This window comes from Lucilia cuprina, chromosome 3 (genome assembly GCF_022045245.1).
Source record: "Lucilia cuprina isolate Lc7/37 chromosome 3, ASM2204524v1, whole genome shotgun sequence".
In the NCBI taxonomy this organism is placed as follows: Eukaryota; Metazoa; Arthropoda; class Insecta; order Diptera; family Calliphoridae; genus Lucilia; species Lucilia cuprina.
The window spans coordinates 22,853,300-22,875,827 of NC_060951.1; the positions used below are offsets into that span (position 1 = coordinate 22,853,300).

Below are 22,528 nucleotides of genomic sequence, written 5' to 3' on the forward strand. Positions count from 1 at the left end.
ACATAAAAATTACTTCCTGTGAATGACTTCAGATGAAGTGAATTTGGAATCAAATAAAAAGGATATTCCTCATATGACAAACCTGTGTTAAAATCATAACTTCTTCAAGTCTTTTCCAGTACTCCATCCAGAAAATTCTACTTATTTTTCGCTTCTGTGTAAGTTCTTTTTTTTTTGTTAGGTAATGAATAGGTAGTATTATTTTACATTAAAATATTCAAATTTATTTTAATTTTGGATGACGATATGATTTGAATAAACTTCACCATAAAATCCAAGAATTTTCTATGTTTGGCAACACTGCGCTACATCACAAGACAACTTATACAAGACTTTAAGTGCAGTGAAATGACTGGAATGGAACTTAATCAATTGAGCCAATATACATAGAATGGAATGGGTGTAATATCAGCTGTAGGTAAAAAGAAAATACTAGTAAATGCCATAAAACTAATTACCATAAACAGGTGGCGATGTAAAGGCATGTGAAGGCTGTTTTAATTGTTGTTGTTGCTGTGGTTGGTAGAAAATGAGTTGAGGTGCTTGAGTCTGAACATTTTGTTGATGTATTGGTGGTTGCAACTGCAGCTGCGGCTGTTGTTGTTGATATACATTCTGTGGTAAATGAACAGGACGTTGATGTTGTTGTTGTTGAGTCTGATGCACTTGAGCCGATTGTACGGCAGCTAGTAAAGTACTTGCTGGTATTTGTATATATTGAGTAATATAACCGGGTGGAGCAGGAGAGGCTGGTGCTATGGGTTGCGTGTTAGGTAATGCAGAAGCCGTTTGATGTTGAGCACCAGTTGAGACATCATTGACAGCTATTGGAGCAAAACGATGAAAAGGACGATAAGCACCATTATGGTCTCTAGCTAAAGGTCCGGCAATAGAATAAACTGGTATTGTTTGTATTTGCTGCTGTTGTGGTTGTTGTTGCCCCTTATATACTTGTAAATGTGATGGTTGTTCCTGTTGCTGCTGGTGTATAAGTTGTTGTTGCATTTGACGCAAATATGACAGTGGTATGGCAAGAACGTATTGTATTTGCTTCTGTTGCTGGCCACGCTGTTGTGCCGGCAGTGAAACGGGTGCTTGAAGTTGTATTTGTTGTTGTTGCAGCGGCTGTTGTTGAGGATTCCGTTCATAATGATATGTAGGATTTTGTGGCACAGCATAAAGAATATTTTGTTGTTGATTATGTTGTTGTAGTTGTTGTTGTTGCTGCTGCTGTATTCCCACATTTTTTGCAGCAACTCTTATGTGATTCTTATTTTGTTGCTGTTGTTGTTGCTGGTGTGCCACTTGACTGTATTGTGCGCGATAAGCGTTCGCGGTTTGAGGATTTGTATTACTCTTTGCATTGCCTGCTCCTTCGCCTGGCGTCACTTGGTTTTTATCATAATAAACCTGCAAATAATATAAAGTAATTATTATTAAAAAGCATTATGTGTTTCAGGGGATTTCATTAACAAAAAGATGCCCTACAGCAAGTATGATTGCAACATAATGCTGTCAATCGTAACCTATTTAATACCTATAAATTCAAAAAATCTTCAATATTTAATTCGAAGAAAAAAATCAAATAAAATTTACTTTTTTCTTAATGCCTAAAGAGTTCAATCGTTGTTCGCTGTATAAAAAGTTTCAATAAAAATATTTCTTTTCATTTGATTTTATACATAAGATTTTATTAGACCCTACTTCACCACATATACATTTATTGACTGAATTGCTTCGTATTTCACACAGACAGACGGACATGAATGTCTAAACATATATTTTTTTGGGATCTGAGGTGAATGTATCATCATATCATGATAGAATTCGATACATTTTTTATTTGGTTAAAAAAATTGTTCTCTAAAAATTCTAAGGAGGAAAAAGCAGGGCATCTTTTGACCGAACATGTCTGACTTTTTATTTGTTTTCTTCTGCATTTTATCGCTTCGTATAACACTTTGTCTCTCTTTTTTGTATGATGTTGCATTAAAGTAAATTTACGTTTATTTGTGTATGGTTGAATGTTGGATAGGATGGCACCTATAGTATGAGGAATAAAAAATATTCTCGTCAAAAATAAAAGATTTTTCAATCTAAGATTGACTTCATTAGTAGCGCTTTGAATGGCATTAAAAATTATTGAACATTTTTTAATTTACTTTTGTTTAAACCCACCACGAAAAAATATGGTTCCTTATTAATTTATAAGACTGTCTACTGAAAGAACAATAGAAGCTACAAGGATATTGGAAATAAGCAATATAGGTCCATGATTTCACATACAGGTGGCTTCTCAGAGTTTAAAGAGTCATAGATTAATAAATTTATCAGCGATCATAACAAAATTTTGCTTAAGTTTGTGCCACATAAATTACTTGTAGGTCCCTTTTAGGAAATGACTATATAGCACTATAGCGACGAAATTCGAACCAAACAAGTTTTTAAGAACAAAAATATCACCCTAATATACTACATAGTAATGTGTTTGTAAATATTAAAATTACAAGATGCCTGAAAATGGTTCCCAAATGTTAAATTTACATAAAATCTGTTGCTTCTGTTACATCTTCGTCTGCATTTGTACAGAATTGTTCTTGCTGTTGTAGTATCTTTTTAAGCTCAAGATAAAAAGAAATTAAATTAAATGTCATAAATACAAAATGAGAAAATCAAATGGAAAATTACACAAAATTGTTAAAGGCAAGAAAAAAAACTAACCAGTCTTGTCATCATGTCACTTAAAAAAAAAACACAACTTTAGTTTTATGCAAAAATTTCAACTTAAATCGAATTTAATTTCGAACATCTGTTTTAAATCTTTTTGATACTTGTACGTAGTATTACGTACAGAAAAAAATCACAATCATGTTTAAATATGATTTTTTATGGCGTTTTAAGCAAACGTTTGACATTTTATAAATATTTATGAAAGGAATATTTTCCATATTATCTTTTGAAGCGTATCGTTGATACATACGATTTGTGAGAAATGATTTATAAATTTATTTACTTTATTATTAAAAGAAATATGAATTATTAAAAAACAAAATACTGCTTTAATTCTGTTAAAATCACATTAAAAAGCTAACAAATAAATTATCTTGTTATAACTCAACTAACTTTAATGCATTACTATGTAATTTATATATTAAATGTTACATACTTTGGCTATATAGTGATTTCTGTAAACTCCGAAAGAAACAATCGGTCCAAATTTGATTACATGTTGATTCTTCTTGCATTTACAACAAGAGCGTCAATATCAGTTTAGAAATCGATGTTGGTAATTAGCATTACGATTGTGATCGAATGAGAAAACAATCAAACTGTTTTTGATTCAAAAATTATAGTCATTATAATAATATACAATCAATCTGTTGACCCAAAAACTGATAGCTAAAAACTTTGTCCAGATCTGATAGTTAACATGTTTCAAAATCGTTACACTTCGACGTGATAGTCAATGTGTTAGTTATGTGTTTAAGTCATATATTATATGGACAATAACACACATATATATACATATATAGAAAAGTAATTCAAAATAAAAGCGTTGCACTTAAATTGAAAACTAACCAGCAAAAACTTGGTAATGACTTACAAAACTACTTTCTTTTCAATGAATGCTTTAGCTATGCGACACCTAAGTCTTTTCGACCGATAAGTATTACGTTGTTCCTACTTAAAACCTTGGAACTGATAGTCGATAGTATTTCTAAAGCAGTATACCCGACAAAGACATAAAATTTAAGCAGGATGCTTATGTAAAGAGAGGCCGCTTTAAACGAAGTTGTCCACTACATAGGAGCATCCTTTGACAGCAAAGGATGGCGGTATGTATTGACATCGAAGGCGCCTTCAATATCTTGCAAATTGATACTCTTATCCAATGTCTAGACCAGTTTTATGTTGACCGGGTGCCCTGTAAATGGATCCACCACATGCTAAGGAATAGATGCATATGCTGCGAGATGTACGATATAACTACCAGGAAAAAAGTACTTCGCGGTAGGAGGCTGAGGAGGCTCTGAATACGGCCTTAAGATGGGTTCAATCGAGAGGCCTCAATGTTAACCCGACAAAAACGGAAATCTGTCTTTTCACAAGAAAGACAAAAATTTCTATATATACCGAACCTGGCTTCCTGGGCAAGAAGGTATCAGTGACAGACAAAGTTAAGTACTTAGGTGTAATCCTCGGTGCCTTAGTCCTACTATGACAAATTGGCTTTATAAAAGTGTAATTAGACAAATTCTTGCTTATTCTTCTTGTGGACTGCTTTAGACAAAACGTGCAATATCAAACTACTACAGGGAGTACAGCGTACATGGTGCTTGGGTATAAGTGGTGCCATGTTTACTACTTCAACCAAGGCTTTGGAAACGTTGCTAGATATTCCACCCATTAAAACATATTTAAGTGGGGCTGAGGTTCTATATTGAAGATTCAGAAGCAGAAATATACCACCGTTTACCAAATCATAACACAAGCTGCCAGGCAGAAGTACGAGCAAATAACGGAATGCATAAATTGGATTAGAATAAATATGAAGCTCACAGCGCTTTATATATACTGACAGCCAGAAAGCAATTAGGGCGATATCAGGAGATAGAACTAAATCTAAGACCGTATTGGATTGTAAGAAAGCTTTAACTGAATACTCTCCCAGAGGTAAGGTTCACATCATATGGGTACCAGCCCACTCGGCAGTAGTCGGTAACGAAAGAGCGAATGTAATAGCTTTAAAGGGAAGAGAGCTCGTGGCAGTTAACTTGACAAATGCAAAACCAAAACCTTTCGACGTAACAAAATCTGAACTAAAAATATGGGTGAGAAAATTCCATAAGAATTCTTGGAGTAATGAAACAGTGGGTAGAACCACGAAAATCTAATGGGGTGACCCTGATGAGAGCAAGACGAAAAATCTCCTCAAAATGAGCAAGTCTTACGTTAGTACGTATTCTGAGTGGACACACAGGATTACGAGCACATTTATGCAAAATTGGACGTGCGGATTCAGACGTAAGTAGAGCATTTGGAGAAGACAGTGAAACACTAGAGCACTTTCTTTGCCACTGTAAGGAAATAACATTCCAGACTAACACTGATTGGAAGATTCTTAGGAATTACGTTCAGGAAACTGAGTTTCTTAACACTGAAAAATAATACACTTTTTTTAGGCCCGATTGTGCCTAGGTGTATTTCTTTGGATTTGATGTAGTATAAATCCTCTTATCAACCTTCTTCTGATTCAGTTTCCAAAGTTTTCAACATATTCTGTGTCAAGTATGTGATAACGCACGTCCGAATATTGTGTATAATCATCCAATATGTCCAGTATACATTGATGACTTGTCCTATAATCACTACGTCCAATTCGTCTAAAGTAAAGAGCAATTCGACTATAAGCGCCGCCTTATATCTTAAATATGTTTCAATGGGTGAAATATGTAACTACGTTTCCAGGGCCTTGTATAAAGTATTTCGCATGGCACCACTTATAACCAAGCAGCATGTACGCTAACTCCCTTTAATAGGTTGATATTACACTTTTTGTCCAAAGCATAAATATAATCGGATTCGTATGTTTTTATACCTGTTTCGTATTCTGTGCAAGCACTTAAAAAGCAGTTATTTATAAACGAGCGTGGCGAGTACTTCTATCCAATGTCATCGCTGCAATAATGTAATGAATTAAAATTGTAATGCAGCTTTTTTATCTTTATAACTAATTACTTTTCAATGAAAGTTTTTGCTAGGTTGATATGTACTTATGCTTAAAAGCTATTATAGCTGAAGTTAAAATTACCAGCATCCATATAATGTGTGTGTGGAATGAAAACTGATGATAATGATGACGACAACACGATGATAACGACAACTCGTGAGTTGCATACTTAATGTCATTTATTCATCTGTTTACATGTGTTTCAACCCGGCAGTTCCGTTTTATCTAGTTATTTTAAAGGAGGTTTAAAAGGTTATTTTTAAGGTACTTAACAGGAAAATGATAGTTTATCTACAGATTACTTAGGAATATTAAATTTGTGACTGTGATGTTACATAAATTAAAGACAACTAATTAGTTAGATATTTACAAAAAAACCTTTATAAAACTTCTGAAACTACTGAAAACGTTTGTACAATCATATATTTTTACATGTACATGTGAAATATCATTTGCAAATATCCATTTATTCACAGAATTATTTAAAAGTGTTAAGTGTAAATTCGAGTATCCAAAAACGGTTCTTGCTCATAGAAGATTTTGGTTTTTATATTCAATCAATATATCAATGTTACTTACGAAAATGGAATCGATTAATTCACATAGAATTTTGCTATGACAAAAATTTTTTGCAAATACGAAATGCACATTTTTTAACTTAAAAACAAGTAAGAAGTTACAGTCGGGCGAGGCCGACCATATAATACCCTACACCTGTATTCGAATAAAATGTGATTTAGTTTTCATAAAGCATTTGAGTTGAATTGTACCTTGCCTCAAATATACTAAAGCCATTTACTTATTAAAAGCCATTTGCTTTAGTATATTTAAGTAAAATTTTTAAGGGGGCTTTTTAGAGGGGCTAGGGTCAAATGAGGTCCTATAATTATAAAGTGTATCAGGGTTATCTAGTCTAGTATAAAACTTGGTTTTGCTGCTTTTTTGTCGAGATACGAGTATATTAAACACAATTATGAACTTAAAAGCCCTATTTGGCAGGTTCAGTTATATGGGGCCTAGGTGAAATAATGGACCGATATTAACTATTTTCAATAGCCTTCGTCTACAGTACCATAAAAGATCATGTGCCAAATTTCATTGAATTATCTCCAAACTTGCGATCTGCAGTTTGATTACAAGGTTTAGAAGCTCTATTCGGGGGTTCAGTTTTATGGGGGCTAGGTGAAATAATGGACCGATATTAATCATTTTCTACGGTATAATAGAAGATCACGTACCAAATTTCATTGAATTATCTCCAAAAATGCGACCTGGAGTTTGTTTACAAAGTCTACAAGCCCTATTCTGGGGTACAGTTGTATGGGGGCTAGGTAAAATAATGGACCGATCTTAACCATTTTTAATAGGGTTCGTCCCTGGGACAATAGAAGATCATGTACGAAATTTCATTCAATTATCTTCAAAATTGCGACCTGTAGTTTTATTACAAGGTTTACATGGACGGACAGACGGACGGACATAGCTAAATCGAGTCAGAAAATGATTCTGAGCCGATTGGTATACTTTAAGTTGGGTATAGGACCAATATTATTGTGCGTTACAAACATCAGCACAAACCCAATATACCCTCCCCACTAAAGTGGTGTAGGGTATAAAAAGGATATATTAGGAGATATTGAAATATTTAATCAATTATGATGTACTTCGTCCCAGAAGATATTATATTGAAGTTTTTAATAACTCTTCAATAAAAAATATTCAAGTTAAAAACCCAGTAAACAATTGGTATATACTTGTACTTGCACACCAACTTATTATAATTACAACATAACATATATTGATTTTGTCACTTCGTTTGTCAAACATCGAAATATTCATCAGAGACATTTACCCCTCAAACAACTGACTCCACGAAAAATAGCTCCAACAGTCATAACTGTTTCAAAAATGAAATTCGACATAAATAAGTCTTATGTGAGCCAAATTCTCTATACTAAATTTTATTAGGATCGGTTCATAATTGACTCTACCCCTCATATATGAAATCCTCAAAAAAACTTTAAGGCGCATTACTGGCTTAAAAATACGAGTTTTTGCGATGAAATTCGATATAAGTAAGTATCTTACTAGCAAAGATCTATTTACAGATTTTTATCAGGATCGGTCTATAATAAACCCTACCTGTCCCTCTCAGAAAATGGCTTTAACGCACATATCTGGTTTAAAAAATGCGAGTATAACTATGAAGTTCGATATACATAATTAATTATCTTACAATCCAAAATCTCATAATAATATCAACCTAATGTTTATAGGAGAACATTCCATTTACTGATGATAATGGGTTTCCTGATGAGTATATAAGATTCGGCATTGTCGAGTATAAAACTCTTACTGGTTATAGTTAAAACTGGACAATGTCGCCCACATTTTGCATGGCTCAAACAATTATGATATATAGGAAGATTGACATAGCTTAATCGAATCAATAAGCGATTGTGTACCGACAAGTCGGTATTTATATTATTTAGTGTGCCGAATGGAGGCTAGGGTAAAAGTTGGACATATGTTTATAAAATTTATAGGTTTTATTTAACTAAAAGTTATTTGTGCCGAATTTTATCGTGATACTAGTGTTTGGCAGGTTGATTTATAAATACTTTAAACATGTTTATGACGAATTTAATCCCGATGTCATTATTAAGTAAAGAAAAAAACACAGTCATTTATGCATATATTACACATATTATTTAGATATCTTTATATCTTAATTAGATATGTTAACGTAAGGAATTTTCGTAAGGTATGATCAGTTATAAACCGTTAGGAATCAGAAGTGTACCTAATATGGGAACTTGCATTAAAACAACTTGCATTACCCCAGTGATGCATACCCATGGATTGATTATGTGCATAATATCCTTGCAGTCGTTCGACTTCTACGAAAACAAAAGTTAAAATATATTTCTACCAAAACTTATCAGAATTTATGGTCTGTGTGTGTCTTAATTAAGAGAGATTTAAAATGTGAAGTAATCTCTAGAGTACCAAAAACAATCAGTAAAGTATGTTCCGGAATTTGACTGCTTGTTCTATATGTGATAGCAATATGTAAATTGTTTTTAAGAATATTTGGCTATTTATTTATTGTTACGAGTAAGCGTATTGTTTCCGGTTGTCAGTTTCTTTCTTTCATACTCTTACTTCATCCATCAACCCTTAGCTATTGAACAGATTGAATAATTTACAATTTATGGAAAATATTTTTACCGGGATTTAATTTCAACGTCATAAATCTACTTAATATTTAATACGCACGCACACAAAAATCTCTGTTTTCCACTGCTCCTGCTCGTCCTTTCAGTTACCAACAACAAACAACTAGCAACTATTATTGGTTAGTGTATCTGTGCCTTTGTCACTTCTTTGTGTGTGTGTGTATGTTCAAAAGCGTTTGTGTGTGCATGTGTTGCCAATCAATTTTTATCCTTTGAGTTTTAACAAACAATTGAACAAAAATATAAAAAGAGGAAGAAAATAAAACATATTTCATTGTTGACATTTACATTATGTTATTGTTGTTGTAAATTTCGCTGTTTCTGTTGCTGCTGCTGTTGATATTGTCGTTATTGCATGTTTATATGAAATATTAAAATTCTTTTCACTTGTAGTTTTTATTTATTTTTCTCTTCTTTTCCTTTGTTTGGCATTTCAGCCAAATATTTCACCGTTTTTTGTTTCTTTCTGTTCGAAATCTCTTTTAAACCAGTCAATAACAATGGCAACTACCATCACAGCGATGCAGACAGCAATAATGCCTGTCATACAAACATATGCACAACTTGTCACACAAACATATGCACAACGTTTATAGAAAAAAAACGACGACGAGGAATTTTGACAGGTGTTTGAGAAAAATACAAGGAATTTACATGAATAATATTTCTGTCATGTGGCGCTGCGTTTGCTCCGCATCCATATCGTTTTGACAAAAAACAAAGTTTAGATATGAATTTTTAAGTTGGAAAACAGTAAAAACTGAATGGATTTCGAATAAAATAGAAGTGTTTCTTGCCGATTCGTTTGAATACCCTTAATAAGAAAAGTCTTAAGTTTTTTTTTATACACATCACCAGGAATAATAAAGATTACACAGGACAACAAAGAAAAATAGTTTTTAATAATTTTTAATATTCCCTGATTTATTTCAGACCTCGGGCTTGATTTTTGAGTTCGTTTTCAGCATACATGAAATTATTCTTTTCACTCTTTTTAGGCGAAAGAATTTGAAAATTAAACGTTGACGGACTTTTGACTCTTTGTCGAACAGCTAGGTATCAAGGCTCTCAACTTATACGTAATAAGACTAAAATGTCTTCTCTATTGCATACACTTCCTATTCATATTGAAACATCATTTTTTGAAGATCCTCTTTATCACACTTCAGTTCCAATTATATCTAATTGGAACTGAAGTTTTCAACAAATGCGCAATTATCGGATTGTCCTCGGACTTCTGAGATCAAGATCACTTTGAGGGAACTGAGGCCCTTTTTAAAAAGATATTTGTTATTTTCCTCTTATTTAGTAGGGTAGAAGGGGGATCATAGCCATAGGGGCACATCTGCCAATAACGAATAACTTGAAAACTGAGTAATCGATTTTATCGTATTATCAAATTTTGTTTTCATTTATCGATTATCTATCATCCCTGAACTTTACATATGATGGGAGGCAGACATGATTAATTGTTTTTAAAGTGCTGTGAAAATATTTCACTGTTTGAACTTTTTGTGCTAAATTTTTTAGTTTTTGTGATAGAAAAAATATATTAGTCAGTATTAGAATGTCAATAATAGTGAACAATAAGACATAATAATATTTTCGATAATATAATTTGAAGCCCCAAAACAATTTAAACTAAACTTCAGAACTGCCCGTGGGGCACATGCGCCAAATGTAATGTAATGCTTGTGATGTAGAACAAAATTTGGTTAAAATATAGAAAAAATAAGTAATAATTTGATTTAACTTTTTGGTAAGTTTTGTGAAATTAACAATAAATAAATGGCTTACTATACTTTGTTTAATGAATTAAAGTATAAAACAGCAAAATAAGTTTTAATTTTTGTAATTTTTTCTTTTATTTTACTAATGACAAAACTGCCCCATCCCCTTGGCATATTTACCCCATGGATGGGGAGGTATCGCCGTTTTTGGTCTGTGCGGAAAAGTTAAAAAATATGTACATGAGGATGACTTAGGAAAGATTGAAATGAATAAAACTAAAGCCAACATATCTAAGTATCCGAACCAAGAAAAAATTAAGAATATGTGTTGTGGTTTTAATTTGAGGCCGCCTCAAAAAAGTGGCGTATGGTCCCCCTTCTACCCTATATTTTTTTGCATTATTAAAAAGGGTATTCCTAGATAAAAGTGTTCTACTTGACAGCTCATTGGATTATAGCGTTTTTAATAAAGAATAAACAATTTAATAAGATTTTCCTGCTTTTAAAGGTGAAAAGTTATAAACGTTTGTGCAACATTAGATCGCCTAATTGTAATACTCTTAACAGTTCTATAGTGGTATATGGTGATGTCCCTATACTTAGAGTGGCTAGAATGGTACTTAGTGTTAGATTTATTGAATAAGAATCAATATTATACAATTCTAAATAAAATTAACACAATACTCCCCAAATAGATAGAGTTTCCGTAATGTAGTTTTTGTTTATCAATATAAAATGACCAAAAACCTGGATTATTTTTGTTATAATATATAGATTTATACCTCACAAAACATTTTTTCTAGGTCCAAATCCATTGACTATCTAATATATCATGTATTTAATTCAAAATTACTTATTATTTTCGAAATTTAATGAAAGAAGCGATGGATTTCATGTTAAGTCAAATATTGATAAATTCTGATAGGTATATAGGATAATAAATCGGTTAAGAAATGTCCAAATTTAGTCATTCCACTACTAAAATATCTAAAAAAATTTTATTCTAATATATAGGAGTAATAAAAATATTAAAGTATATAAAATAATGCAGCAATATTAAAAAAATGAACAAAAAACCTAAAAAAGCAAAATAATTTATTGACCCAAAAAATTAACAATACGTTCACATTTTATCAAAAATCTCGTTAATTAATATAACGATTTTACTTTTTATGGTAGAAAATTAAAATATAAGATATTCTTTAAAAAAATACAACAAATAAATTGCTTTATTTTGCTAAAAATAATTGTTCAGATAAAGTTTTTTCTTAAAATTTACAAAATTTTACAAAGGCAAATTACTTAATTGATTCACTGTATATACAAAATTTTGTGCTGATACCGTTATATTTGATGGAGTTATGTATATGCGATTAATAAATTTTTCAGAATTATTACTATGGAAATTTTTGCATCGACTGTTATGATTGAAAACATAATTGATCCCCTGAAAAAAATTGACGAGTGACAAAATTCAGCAAAATATACGACTGATGGTGATGATGGGTATATAAACTTCGAAAACAATATGTCAAGGCTAAAAAGTAAGTACTTACATAATTTATTATTTGTATGTTATTATTAGTTATCGAATAGTAGTAAATTGTTTTTGCTGGGATGTTTGCAAGTACTAATTGAAACAGTAATTGTTACTGAAAGAGTCGTATAGAAAGGTAATGGGAATGAATTTCTTAAGCAAATATGCAAAAGTATCGAACATAAATCTTACAAATTTACAGTACGAATAGAATTCCTACATTATGGCTTAACAAGTTCTTACTATAAAATAGATATCAATATTGTATTTATATGTATGTTTATAAGAATGTCCACAATTACTAAAAATTTACATCAGATAGCCCTTGTGAAAATATCTTCATGTATTTCTACATTTACTTGCAATTTTCAATAATTTTAATTAATATATTTATAATTAAGATAACTAGTTTTTCATTTTGCAAATTGTTGAGAACACATACAATTCACACTTTCTTATTCTATTCTCCATAAAGATTTATTTTTATTTCAAACACATTCATTGAAAAGTCTGAGGTCAACACGCCCACCCTATATTTAGCTTGTAAAACTTGATAAAATAAAACTGTCTACAATTTGACCACAATTTGTGGTATTTTGAATTTTAAGCTTCACATGCATCTATCCATTCACAATTCTCTTTTTCGAATGCGTTCTTATTAAATTGACAAATGTGAAATCTGACACATACATACAACATACACATGTTCATATGCACTTATTTTTGTAGTTAAATACACACAACAAGGTTGAAATTGTAAACCCAACAAGTACCTATCAGATACTCAGAATTTATGTCATATATGGTACCTATCTAATAAGTTCGGATTTAAATAACCAACCGATGAAAATCAAATTCAAAATAATTCGTTGTGCAAAGCCCTTATGTCTTCGAAGCAGTATTAAATCAAAATAACGTCTGAGTTAAAGTGAATGACACTAAAAAGACATCCAATCGAAATTGACGACAATTTTTATTCAGAAGAACTTAAGATCTTTTACAAAATTCATATTTATGTTTGCTGGGTATTTGTATCCATGACGAGAAATACTTGGCAATAATGTTAAGTTTATGTTTCTGTTTTAGAGCCATAACGGAAATTGAGTCAGTCGTATTATATTGTACTTATTTTTCTTAACATATATTTTAACATGAACAATAGGGAGGACACAGCATATAATCATGAATAGTACCTAGAAGATCCCGATCTGGCCCAGAAATTTTTCGTTTAGATTTTCGAGATATCGTGTTCTTTACAATCCCATTTTTTGTAATTTTTGGTTTTAAATAGCGCATAGACTTAATAATTTGTAAAAAGTCTTATATCGTCTAAAAGTCTAATGTGTGGACATTCAAATAAATATTTAACCTCTGTTATATATCCTTTCTTCTCCGAGATATTAAAATCATAAAACTACCAAAAATTAAGATAAATTTAGTTTTTAATGGAACCCTTCTAATATTAAAACTATTTTAATATAATTTTAAAAAGGTTTTGTTCGGCATGATAAATTTTTATGTCATGGACGAGTGTAGTTGGCATACGGATAGATACAATTAGTGTATAAATATATTATTCACAGATCTGTAATAAAAAGAAATCAAATACATAAGTGTGTAATTTATAAGTTCTCAATAGTTTTATATTTTACACCATCTCAACTTAAAATTTGTACTAACATACACAAAATTCAAAAGTTTCCCACACTAATGCAACTAGTTAAATAACGTTAAAGTGATTTTCGGGGCAGGACCAAGTATGGGAGATATGACCAATTATAGACCGATCGGAAAAAAATTTCACAGTAACATTTCTGTACCAAATTTTATATGGATTTAGGAATGAGTAACTTTTCTGTATATAACTGCAATACTTTCATATTTTATATGAATATCTTAATTTAGTAATGAGCGTTTAAATGATTTTCGGGAGGCAACTTTGTATGGGAGCTATGACCAATTAAGGACCGATTGAAAACAAATTTTTGAGTAATATTTCTACATATAAGAGCAATACTTGTACCGCATTTTATATGAATATATTAATTTGGTAAGGTGTTATTTGCGTATAAGTGATTTTCGGGAGGAGACCTTGTAAGGGAGCTATACACAATTATGGACCGATCGGAAAGAAATTTCACAGTAATATTTCTGTAGATAAAATCAATACTTGTGCCAAATTTAATAAGGATATCTTAATTTTGTAATGTGTTATTTGCGCTTAAATGATTTTCGGGAGAGGACCTTGTATGGGAACTAAGACCAATCACGAACCGATAGCAAAAAAAATTCACAGTAATATTTCTGCATATAAGAGCAATACATGTGCCAAATTTTATAAGGATATCTTAATTTTGTAATGTGTTATTTGCGCTTAAGTGATTTTCGGGTGGGGACATTGTATGGGAGCTATGACCAATTATGGACCGATCCACAGTGGTATAGGACAAAAAAAGAGGGAAATAATTCGGTAACTTCTAAACGGTTAATCCGATTTTAATGAAATTTGGTATGCACAAAGAGGAGGTGTTGCCAAGTTTAGCTTTTGAATTTGGACTTTATAGACCAACCAGGGGCCCGGTGGGGGTCCTAAAATTAGGAAACCTCGGCTATATTAAATTTTTAAAACGATCCTATTTCTTCATTTGAGTTCCGATTTAAAAAAATTCGTATATAGAATCTCCTCATCGAGCACTATAAATAAAATATCGTCGTAGCAGTAAATTATCTCTTATAGTTTAGGAGATACATATTCGCATTTGAAAATTAAAATTTTAATATAAGGTTAACTCTTAAATTTGTTACACATATTGATGAAAATAATAGTACTAGGTAAATTTTCTAAAAGATATGTAGGCATGTTATATATCAATGGAAAGGTAATTTTGTCTATTTTTCAAAACTGTATATAATTTTTGAAAATTAAAAAATTCGCGGAATACTTTTTTTAAAAAAGATAAAAAATGTTTGTTATTCAGTTTTTGCGAAGATACAAATTTTTCAAATTGCAATAAAAATTTTATTTATAAATATTTTTTAATGATATTTTACAGTTAGGTAGATTTTTTTTCAAAATCCAAAATTAAATAAAAATTTCGAATTTTCTTATTAGAAATCCCGGAATTCCCAAAAAAGTTTTAAAAAATCCCAAAAATGAGATTTTTTGTTTTTTTGCCTATTATATCCATACCAGGGGCGGGGTTATCGAAACCCGTTACAAAATTATTAAGAACATATTGGGTCATATAAAACCGGTCACTATAATTTGATATCGACTATGCGATTTGAGAATTTTTGCTCAAAATTGAATTTTCCATAAAAATAGGGTTTTTTTTGGATGGACCTGGCCCCCTCGGTATCAAAAATTTTTAGGTTTTGTTTCATTTATCGTATTTTATGTAAAGTCAGCTTCCCAAAAAGTATAAATTCTATATACATCTTCATAGAAACTTTTTAGATAACTAAAAAAGAAAAAGATACTTTTTCCCAAAAAAATGGCAAAAAATCGCCTTTTTTAATTTTTTTAAATTAAAATGCCTATAACTTTAGACTCAGTCAAGATTTTTACATTATTCTTTCACTGATTGATATATAAACTTGTTGTTAAGCGAATAAAAGAAAAAATCGGAAATATTTGGACCCGCTATTATCAAAAATCTAAAGTAAGGACGGTAAAAATATTAAAATTTTAATTTTCAAATGCGAATATCTCCTAAACTATAAGAGATAATTTACTGTTACGACGACATTTTTTATAGTGCTCGATGAGGAGATTCTATATACGAATTTTTTTAAATCGGAACTCAAATGAAGAATTAGGATCGTTTTAAAAATTTAACATAGCCGAGGTGTCCTAATTTGAGGACCCTCCGCCGGTCCTCTGGTTGGCCTATAAGGTCCAAATTCAAAACCAAAACTCGACACCTCCTCTTTGTGCATACTAAATTTAATTAAAATCGGATTAACCGTTTAAAAGTTACCGAATTATTTCCCTCTTTTTTTTGTCCTATATCACTGTGCGATCGCAAAAAACTTTTTTCGGGAGGGGACCTTGTATGGGAGTTATGACCAATTATGTCTCGATCGGAAAAAAGTTTCAGTGTAATATTTCTGTATACAAGAGCAATAATTGAACCAAATTTTATATGGAAATCTTAATTTAGTAATGAGTTATGTGCGTTTAAGTGATTTTCGGGAGTGAACCTTGTATGAGAACTATGGCCAATTATGGACCGATCGGAAAAAAATTCCGATTTTGATTCATAACTTTTCCCAATGTGAACCGATTTTGCTCATTTTCAATAGCAAATTGCCTAGGACAATAATAAATATTTTGGGTGAATTTCGTTAGTTTTTGTTGCTTCGTGTTAACATGAGATTGTTTTATACAGACAGACGGACAGATAGACAGACAGACAGACAGACAGACAGACAGACAGACAGACGGACGGACAGACAGACGGACATAGCTAGATCGACTCAGAATTTCATAAGGTCAAAGAATATATATACTTTGTTGGGTCTCAGATGAATATTTCTTGGTGTTACACACGAAATGACAAAGTTATATATACTATTACCACTGATGGTGGTGAAGGGTATAAAAAGTAAGAAACCAGTATCTGGGAATTTTAAAAGGTGTGTCCAATATATATAATAGATTTATTAGTTAAATGTAATAAAGAGCCAAAAAGGCACCAAAATCACATTTATTTCACATTTACTCCCCTTAAAAGCACGAATTTCAAAAATGTACCAGACACCCATCTGCTCATTTTAAGAGTAGATACAGGTGTATTTGAAATTTTCTTGTGTAAGATAATTAGAAAAAACATATTTTACCCGTTTTTTACCCCTAAATGTAAAAAATCCGTAATTAGTAGATCTACATAACTTAAAACAAATCCATTGTCAAAATTTTTCTTGGTTCAACCATTTGGCACAGTCCATGAATAATAATGATAATGAATCAGTCAGTCAGTTACGCGACTCTTTATACCCTACACCACTTCAGGGGGAGGGTATATTGGGTTTGTGCTGCTGTTTGTAATGCACAAATATATTGGTTCTATACCCACCTTAAAGTATAAAAACATGAGTCGATTTCTATCGATTCGATTGTCCCAGGGACGAAGCCTGTTAAAATGGTTAAGATCGGTTCATTATTTCACATAGTCCCCATAGAACTGAAACCCCCACTGAAACCACTACAGGTCTCAATTTTGGAGATAATTCAATGAATGACACATGATTTTCTATGGATAGCACATGATCTTCTATGGTACTGGAGACTATGCCTATTGAAAATGATCCTCATGGATTTTATAGTTATAGGGGCTCATTTTATAAAACAAAAATTTAACTTAAATGTCCACAATTGGTTGATACGTAAATAATACTCTTTTTTTTAGTTCTGCTGATGGTTGGCGAGTAGATACTCAAATTGCCAGGTTGTCACACTATGAGAAATTCATAGCTCAATTTTAGCCTCATACATAAACGATATTAACAGTTTGAAAATTTCAATATTCCTGGTCTTGATCAATACTTGCAAATTGCTATAAGATTTGAAGATGGAAAATGTATTCCTAATGTTGTCAAATTTTGAACATTCAATAATCAAATGTTGAGGAGTCCTATCAACATTACAGATCGAACATGTGTAGCCGTTGTCCGAATATTTACCGTCATATACATGACCAGATAGAAATCTATTCATAGTCTTTATGTCCTTAGGACACTAACCACATTTTGAATACCACGGTTTTTCCAGAATAGATGGAAAAATTTCAGCAAAAAGTTTACCAGTACCATTGGACATGTCCGAGTATCTTTAGTTCCATTTATTGCGCAGGGTGTTGCGGATTTCCCGTAGCGCCTCCTGAGGGGTGAGATCAACAGCTATTACATCACTAAATAATACTCATTTTAAGCTTTGTCGTTTAACTGCACTGCACAAGCAACTGTTTTTTGACACACAGAAAGAAATAACTTTTATGAGTGAAACCATTATTGGGGGTGTTGTTGTGAGGAAATGCTAAATAAGAAATAGTGAAAAGTGAATTTTAAGCCTCAGTACTTTTCAATGTAAGTTTTTGCTAGGTGTATTTACTAACTCAATTTCATTTAAGTCAATGTTATTCCAGCTAGAACATTTAAAATTATTTATTTATTCAAATCTTCATTAAACATACCTGACGTTTGTATTAAAAAATATTGTAAAGTTTAGGACATTTGAATAATTAAAGATAAATTCAAATACTAGAACATTGATATAAATAAATGTAAATTTGTAATTAAGTAGTTTTATAAAATAATTTAATAATATTTAATTAGAAATAACAATATTAAACAAACACTAAACAAATTAAGGTACTCTGCAATGACTTGTACTTTTTAATGAGTATTACTTACTGTCTGCTTTACGTTAAAGTACAGTTTAGTGATGTCCGTCTAAGCAACTCCCCTTTTTATACCCACCATCAAAAAAGATAGGGGGGGGGGGGGGGTGGTTATAATTGATTTTGTCATTCCATAAAAGTATATATATTCCGGGTCCTTATTAAATTCTAAGACGAACTAGCCATGTCCGTCCGTCTGTCTGTTGAAATCACGATAGGAACCACACGAGAAGAGCTAGACAGTTGAAATATTCCCTACTGCTAAGGTTTGTTTGGTATTGAAAATGGGCCATTTCGGTTTACTTTTTCGGATAGCCCCCATACAAGTGGACCTCCTGAAAACAGCCTTAACGGACATAACTACTTTAGAAGTACGAGTATAACAATGAAGTTTAACAGAAATAAGTTTCATATGAGCCAAAATCATTCTACCAATTTTTTTGAGGATCAGTCCATAATTGACCCTACCCCCATATAAGGTCACCTTAAAAAATTTACTTTAGCACTCATTACTGGCATAAAAATGCGAGTACAGCTATGACATTCAATGAAAACATGTTTTATAGGAACCGAAATTGGTCTACGAAAAGTTATTGGGATACAGGATCTACTTCAGAAAATTTGCTGAAGAAAATTCAGAAAATTACTAGTACAGCGCTTTTATACTTAGTAACATAGTTCTTCATTCCGAATTTAATGAGGACTGATCTATAACTGACCCTGGCCCCTATAAAAGCTTTCCTTCAGGAACGAGTATTTTTTTTAATTTTGCATAAACAGGTTCTATACAAAGGAAATTTATGTACACAATTTTATGAGTATCGGTTCATAATTGACGCATATAAAGATCCTCTTCAGAAAATTGCTCATACGCTCACGGTTTAAAAATTGAACTAAAATATTTGGTTTTTAAAACTTATTATTTTGTTAGTTTAAAAAAGCTCGGTCCATAATTGACTTAAGCCATATTATAAATATCACCCTGATGTTTATATGGGAGCATTCCTTTTACGACATACAGTTTGATGGTGGGTATATGAGATTCGGCACAGCCTAATATAATATCCTTACTTGTTAGGTTTGTTTATTTTCAAATATCTGTCCATCTGTGTGTACATTGAAATAATTTTCAGAAGTCCTTAGATATCTGCGAGATCCGAACACTCAATAATTCTATCAGACATACGATCGGAAAGAGCGCTATTTAAAATCAATAAACAACGAAGATATGAGCAAATATCCGAGACATCCTCTTAAATGTTTATCAAAAATTTAGTTTTTTTTACGCGTAGACATAAATTATAAACAAACAACAACAATTCATAATCATACGATAAATTTTGTTACAATACTTGCTTGTATATAAAAAAGCTGAGCATGAATATCATCAACAGTGTATTGATATTGGCTAGAAACATGAAATTAAGCATGTAGGGCCCGGAGTAAGTGATAACCTATAAACCGGCTTTCAAATAATAATGCATAATCATACGAAAATTTTGTTATAATACCATGATTATAAAAAAAGCTAACATGAAGGCTTTACACGAGTACACAAGTAATAGATATGTCAAAATTTTGTGTATAAGAGTACGGATGGGATCGTCTAACGCAATATGTTATTGTTTTATACCAATCGGGTAAACACAATAAATATAAATCATACGAATTTTATTCTCTTCTTTGTTGTGCGGATGGAATTTCATTTTACTTTTTCATTAGACTTTCGTGATCGTGTGAATTGCCCTTAAAAAATGTGTTTTTTGTACTTTTTCGTTCTGTTAAAGGTAATTTTTGAATTTTCAATAATAAACAACCTAGTAACATGAAATTAATTATGTAGGGGCCGGAGTAAGTTATAATCTTTAATTATGATTATTTTTAAGAATTTGGATTTTCTTCTTAAAAATCAATAAATAAAATTCCTCCTGTAAAGGACTACCCTACTATGCAAACAAACACAATTAAATTCTTAATCACCTTTATTGGTATTTTCAACTTTAATCCATCTGTTGAGTCAATGACTGACAAACTTTTCATCAATTTATAAATATTTTAAATTAAATTCACTTATCCATTTTATATGTATTGCTGCGTGTGTTTGTGAGTGTTTAATTCAACTGCATAACCAATTAATGAAAATTATTTAATTTAAAACAAGTCAATTTCAATAAAATAAAGTTGTCAGAATAAAATACAGTTTAAAATGTATTTGCAGTTCTTAAAATGACAACGCAACAATATTATCGACCGACATTTTTAACTTTTTATATGTCAAAGACATGTTGTTGATGTGATAAATTATTTTAAATGAATTTTTTACCTTTCCATTGAAAATAAAATCGGTAAAAAAAACCTGGTTTCAAGGAGGTCTGATTTTCCCTAATATTTTTAAAAGGATGACACTGTTGACTTGACGTAATTAAAATTTCAATAGTTTAACATTTTACATTTAATCTTTTGCATAATTACTCTTAAAGTTTTCTTTTACAAAATTGTTTGCGTTCGTTGTGTTTGTTTTTTTTCTTGTTTTCGGCGTAATTTAAAATCAATCATCACCTCCTTATGATTAATTATAAATCAAGATTAATTGCCTGTATATAATGTTGTTGGCCGACGACTACATTGATTGATTATTTATTCACGTCTATATAAACTTAACTTAGTACTTATATACAGAGGGTCATATTTTAAGGCAAACTTTTTCCAATAAAAATTTTTAATATGCTTTAGTTTTTTGAAAGATTTTAATAAAAACGAATTTCTGAAAATTTTATTTGATTTTCAAAATTATTTTCTTGTAGCAAGTAACAATTGTTCTACTGTCTGTAAGGAACATTAAAGAACCAGCAAAAACTAAAATTTATATTTACAGTTTTGCGTAAATATATTTAAAATTTACATAATGAACAAATATTTATATAATCAAGCAAGAATTCTTAAAATCACTAGTGACATTTAAGTTAAATAGTAAATACAGCCCAAGTAATTTATATATGTCAGCTTTACTTCTCTATTAATGTCTTTCATATAACCATATAGGTAATTACCCAATAGTTCGACAAATACTCAATAGGTGAGGTTGATAAAAGGGTTTATGTATCTACATCAGGTCCGAATACACTTAGGAAGCTATCAGACCAGTTCCGCTTTACCTTTTATTGAAAATGATTGTTGGTAAAAAACAACTTCTATAATAGTATTATCGTCCTAAGAATTTTCCAATCACTGTCCGTGAAGGAGAATGTAACTTCCAAGATATTTGGATCAAATTTCAGCGAAAACCTGACAAAGACAAAGAAAGTGCTCCATAGTTTCACTATCCTCTTTACATGTTCTTCATTCGTTTTATTCATCACGACCAATTTTGCATAGCTGTACCTGTAATCCTGTGAGTTCACTAAGTATACGAACATTTGAGAAAGCTTTTCGTTCTACTCCTTATAGGGTCACCCTATACGGTCTTTGTGGTTCTCTTCATCGTTTTATTATTCCGAAAGGCCTTATAGGTTTCTCTTAATCATATTTCTAATTCTGCATCAAATGGTTTGCATTCACCAGGTTAACTACCTCGAGCTCTGTTTCCTTTAAAGCTTTTACTTCCGCTTTTAATTGTCGACTTCTCCCGACGTTATAATGTAAACCTTATATCGTCAGTAAATATATCTCTTTTATAGCCACCATTGAAAAACATGGGAGTTATATTGATTTTGTCATTCTGTCATTGAAATAGTGGACATAGACCCACAAAAGTATATTATAGATCATTCTTAAATTCGATCTAGCCATGTCCATTCATCTTTCTGTAAAAAGAACGGTAGAGTCCAAACGAATAGAAATTGAAATTTTCCCAAAATTTCCCCTATTTGGTATTGCAAATGGTCCCCCAT

General features: G+C 31.3%; 1 protein-coding gene across 5 annotated transcripts in view; it reads right to left on the reverse strand.

The window, feature by feature from the left end:
- Positions 1-22,528, reverse strand: part of LOC111677170 (transcription factor SPT20 homolog) — a 59,864-nt gene that overhangs the window by 4,135 nt on the left and 33,201 nt on the right. For all 5 annotated transcript variants that reach the window (XM_046947314.1, XM_046947310.1, XM_046947311.1 and 2 more), the window contains exon 5: positions 459-1,410. In XM_046947314.1, the coding sequence (XP_046803270.1) occupies positions 459-1,410 (952 nt within the window). The remainder of the gene's footprint in view (positions 1-458; positions 1,411-22,528) is intronic.